This window comes from Macrobrachium nipponense, chromosome 1 (genome assembly GCF_015104395.2).
Source record: "Macrobrachium nipponense isolate FS-2020 chromosome 1, ASM1510439v2, whole genome shotgun sequence".
NCBI lineage: Eukaryota > Metazoa > Arthropoda > Malacostraca > Decapoda > Palaemonidae > Macrobrachium > Macrobrachium nipponense.
In genome coordinates this window covers 40,606,952-40,611,951 of record NC_087200.1, presented here as the reverse complement: position 1 = coordinate 40,611,951, position 5,000 = coordinate 40,606,952, and the positions used below count along the sequence as shown (strand labels likewise).

At 33.2% G+C, this 5,000-nt stretch overlaps 1 protein-coding gene across 1 annotated transcript; it reads right to left on the bottom strand.

The window, feature by feature from the left end:
• Positions 1-2,747: 2,747 nt before the first annotated feature.
• On the bottom strand, positions 2,748-3,410 carry LOC135219282 (cuticle protein 19.8-like). Its single transcript, XM_064255913.1, has 2 exons — positions 3,280-3,410; positions 2,748-3,119 (listed from the first exon to the last, which is right to left on the bottom strand). Exons 1-2 carry the CDS (start codon positions 3,352-3,354, stop codon positions 2,856-2,858), a joined length of 339 nt encoding a protein of 112 aa, XP_064111983.1. The 5' UTR covers positions 3,355-3,410; the 3' UTR covers positions 2,748-2,855.
• Between the last annotated feature and the right edge of the window lie 1,590 nt (positions 3,411-5,000).

Sequence of the window (5,000 nt, the reverse complement as noted above, 5' to 3'; positions counted from 1 at the left end):
GTTGTGATATTGTATCATGCACACACACGCCAATATGTAAGTAAAAAGATATATATATATATATCATATATATATATAGATATATATATATATATATATATATAATATATATATACTATATATATATATAACCCTTGGTTAGTTATAAGGTTACATGTTTATTCCCCACGTTTCATAATTCATTATTACGCCATCAGGGTCTATTGAAATAATAAAAAAAAAACAAGACATTGACAATAGAAACTACAGAAAATGTACAGAAAGACAAAGTTAGAACATGAAAAACGACACTCGACTTAAAAATTGAAATTTTACATAAAGTGCACCGTGTAATTAATTGAAACATGTAGAAAATGTGATAGAGAAGTAAAGATATTCTTATAATCAAGAGTTATATTTTAAAACATATTTAGAAAATAAATAAATAAATAAACAAAAACGATAAAAGCTATAGAGACAACCTGTCAGTTCGACACAAATACAAGAAATTAGGTTTCAAAAGAGAAGTAAAACAACAAAAGCATTCTTAATGCTACAGGTATAGAGGAACAGCCGAATTCTGAGCGTTCAATTTCCGAACAAGCTGATTTTATCATCAACGACTCGGATACTAGAAGTCACATTAGAAGTCATAGGAAATTTTATAAAACTTCCATTGAAAGCAGACATTTCTGCATAATTGGACGACTTTCATCCCTGGTAAAACAGATTGTTCCGAATTGAAAACTCAGACATCGGCTGTTCCTCTATATCTGTGGCAATAATAATGCTTTTGTTTTTCTTTTCAAACCTCATTTTCTCTATTTGTCTCCTACTGACAAGGTTGGCTCTATGCCATTTAATATTTCTCCTTACTTTTTATCTCTCTTTTAAATATGGTTTTAATTTTTTTGTGTTTTAAAATATAAATCTTAATATACATAATGATGCCTGAACAGGTTCTGTAAATTTTGAAAAATTTGATGTCATCGAACTGATGTCATCGACCTGATATAGGTCAAAGAGCAAGCACTGCAAAGGGTTTTTGCATTTCTCAAAGTTTTGTTGCAATATAGCTATAGATATGAATTAATTTATTTCAAATAATGGAATATAACTAACATTCAATACACATATAATGCACATATTCTCTCTCTCCTTCTCTCTCTCTCTCTCTCTCTCTCTCTCTCTCTCTCTCTCTCTCTCTCTCTCTCTCTCTTTCGTTATATATAGTATTCACGATCTAATTTCTGTAAAGAGACTGTTTGGCTTTGGTTAGAATCATCGCCCGTAACTGGGAAAAGTCAGTAGATCAGCTGCCATTTCAGATCTTTACAGTAATGGTGAATCAAGCGAATAAAAGAAAAACATAACTTTTGTATACATGAGTTACGGTAGTGTTAACACTTCCATTATCTTGGAAAATTACAGATATACTTAATCAAAATTTCTTGAATATAATAAGCCCCGAACCAGCTAAATAAACTCATTTTGCTCATTATTTTAGACATACGTTTCACAAGAAAACAGCGTCATCAGTAAATGCTTACCCTAATGTTTATAAGATGTAAAGCTTATCAGTACACATAGATCGGAGTAGTGTATCAGTTTGGAATGGATCTTGAATTCCGTTGAGCCGTTACTGACGGTCAGTGGCTAATTAGCCTTGTATACTTGCATGCATACTTCTCTCTTCCTCCATGGTTAATTACTTATATACTTATATGTATAGTTTTCTCTTCCCCACTATCTCTCAGCGTTTGGAGATAAAGGGCACCTTGATAGCATTGCGATTCTCTCCATAATAACACGGTTTTCTTTTTTTTGTTATTTAAATATTCTTTTTATTCTGTTTTGTTTCTTGACCTTTGTTAATTGATTGGCAATTTTTAGCATTTAATGAATGTGGGCAGAGAAATGTATGTTACTGGTTAGCGTCATTTTCCTAATTATTGGTATGTCTTGAGAGACCGATATATGCTCTCGCATGATTTCTATCCATAGTACAAGTTGTTCTCTGTCTAACCTGCAGTTGCGTTCCTTATAAAATGTTTGGTTTTAGAAACCTGCTTTCGTTTGCGTGATAAGACTCTGTGGTAGCGGTGTAGGAATACTGCCACTGTAGATTCTGCGGGTCGTAAAAGGCACCTAAGGATAGCGGCTGGCTTGCAGTCTTACTTTTTAAGAAAAGTCTAGCCCCAATGTCAATAACTGTTTAAACTGCTATTCTTGCAGGTGGACTTTTTAGTCAAAGGCGAAGCCCACCTCCAATAACTGTGGTTGATGACAGCATGGGCATGCGGTCTTAAAAAACCCTTTGCCAAACAATGGACTATGTCTGATGCATGCAGTGGAGAAGGCGCTTCAGGCAACTGTCCCATTAATGTAACGTTGGGAAAGAAGATTTTGTTTGCATGATACAGTAGACATCTCAGAGGCATTGTCATAGTTGTACTTAAAAAAGTAGATTTAAGGACTCTGCTTCACATATCAAATAACTTTACACTGGAAGCTGTTTTATCATTGTCAAGGATGGCGTAGGCAATACACAGCATCACAAGAAAGATATCTAAAGAAAATAGAGTTTATTGGCTTTGTCATTTACAGTAGACTTACTGATTAAATGAATAACTTTTATCTATTATTTTCTAGTCTAGATATGAAACCAACGAAAAGACACAACAATTACTAACTAATAAATTAACAAAGAGAGTTTTGTGATAATTCTTTTATAAAGACAAACTAACCTCTCTTACAATTTTTTATTCATAAGTCGTTTATATACACAATAAATAAAAACGTGTCACTCTCAATGGTAACATATTCAATCATGAAATCCTAAGTATCAATTGCCGCGTGGGAATGCAGTAATGTCCTTAAGCGTATCCTACTTTTGGCGCAGGTTGGTATCCCTGAGAAGGCTGATACTTGGGATACTGAGCCTCGCCCTGGTAGTTAACTTGAGCCAAGAAACCTGAGTCGCCCTTCACGACATAATCCACCTTCTGGAGTCGACCGTCGGGGAGCTGCACGTAATAGCTGCCTTGGGTGTCATATCCATTGCGACCTTCCTCGTGTCCGAAGTCGTTTCCTGAGTAGTCGTCCTTCACGGCGTAGTTGAAGTTGTACTGAGCTGGTCCCTGATAATCAAAGGTAAACTCTTTATAGTCTTATCATTCAGATACAGATGATTTGCCCTGAAAAGTTATAATATCAGTTTTATTTTTCAGCAAGAGAAGTAAGATAAACCTGATAGCTTTGCGTCTTAATCATATCACAAGATAAAGGATTTAAACTTACTGCGGGAGCAGGAGCATGGTAGGATGGAGCTGGAGCACGATAGGATGGGACAGAGTCAGCTGAGGCAACGGCCATGACAGCCAAGAGCACGATTACCTGTAATAATTTTACACTTTTTCACTATTTTTGTGGGCGCCTTCACAAAACTAACAGAAATAATACTATGTTCAGATTCCACAAACAACACATATTTTACTAAGAAATGAGTGACCAGCTTGTTACGTTAAGTTACTGAAACAGCCTCGCAACCGAGCAAGCGAGAGAGAGAGAGAGAGCAATCTTAAACTCTCTAACGCACGCCACCACGTCTCAAAAGTGAATGAATAAGGTTCTCTATCCCAGTAAGTGTATATGGCATATGGGGCGGTTAGCAAAACGAAAACACTACGTCATCTCTAAAGGGTTATTGAGCAGAAAGAACAAGGCTCTTTGTTCCGTTACAGGCCCGACCGGGACGATAATAAATTAGCTTAACTCATCTATCTTCAAGGGGTTGAATAACAGTGCGGCCTGGGAGGTCTTACGCACTTGTTTGCGCCGATAAAGAAATCAGCTTAGCTAAGACATTCTCAAAGTGTGAATACAACCTCTTCACAGAGGCTCACATATGAGCACTTACGCTCGGTCTTACGTTACTTCAAAATGAAAAGTGGGATTACTTAGCACATGTTATCTTTAAATTTGGGAATCTGAACACAGAAAACATACATTTCATAACATGATACACAGGTTCTGATGTGAACTAATCATATCACCACAATTATAATTGCATTCCAAACTACATTATAAGAATATATATATATATATATATATATATATATATATATATATATATATATATATATATATATATATAGTACCATATATACATCAAATACCTATAAAAGTTATATAATAAAAGCCACAATGTATCCATATATGCAGGTATGTCTCTCTCTCTTTCTTTATAATATATTATATATATATAATATATATATATATATATATATATATATATATATATATAATATATATATATATGTGTGTGTGTGTGTGTGTGTATATGTATATATATATATATATATATATATATATATATATATATATATATATATATATATATATATATATATATATATCGTGTGTGTGTGTGTGTGTGTGTGTGTGTGTATGTGTATATATATATATATATATATATATATATATATATATATTATATATCTATATATATATATATATATATATACTATATATATATATATATGAAATAATGTCTTTTCATGTGTTTGTTTGTCTGTTTGTATGAACACTATAGAAATCGATATTTTAAATATAAGTCAATACTAAACTGGGAAAGGTCATGATGAACATAGTATTAAAGTTCCACCGTAGATAGATAGATACACATATATATGTTTTTGTAAGCTACTTCAGAATCTATTGCTTCACGCCAATGTTCTTTGAGTGTGTTGTGTGGTTTTTCACTCGCTTTTTACTTTCCATCTGATAGGCATACAGGATAAACACTCAAAACCAGAGAAAATTATAATGATGCCTGAACAGGTTCTTTAAATGTCGAAAAATTTGATGTCTTCGAACTAATGTCATCGACCTGATATAGGTCAAAGAGCAAGCACTGCAAAGGGTTTTTGCATTTCTCAAAGTTTTGTTGCAATTTAGCTATAGATATGAATTAATTTATTTCAAATAATTGAATATAACTAATATTCAATAAACATCTA

Bases quoted from the DNA above. Each gene is read 5' to 3' on its own strand.
- LOC135219282 (XM_064255913.1), bottom strand. From the start codon at position 3,354: ATGGCCGTTGCCTCAGCTGACTCTGTCCCATCCTATCGTGCTCCAGCT. The intron at 3,120-3,279 runs GTAAGTTTAAAT...TTTGATTATCAG, and splicing joins ACCATGCTCCTGCTCCCGCA to GGACCAGCTCAGTACAACTT.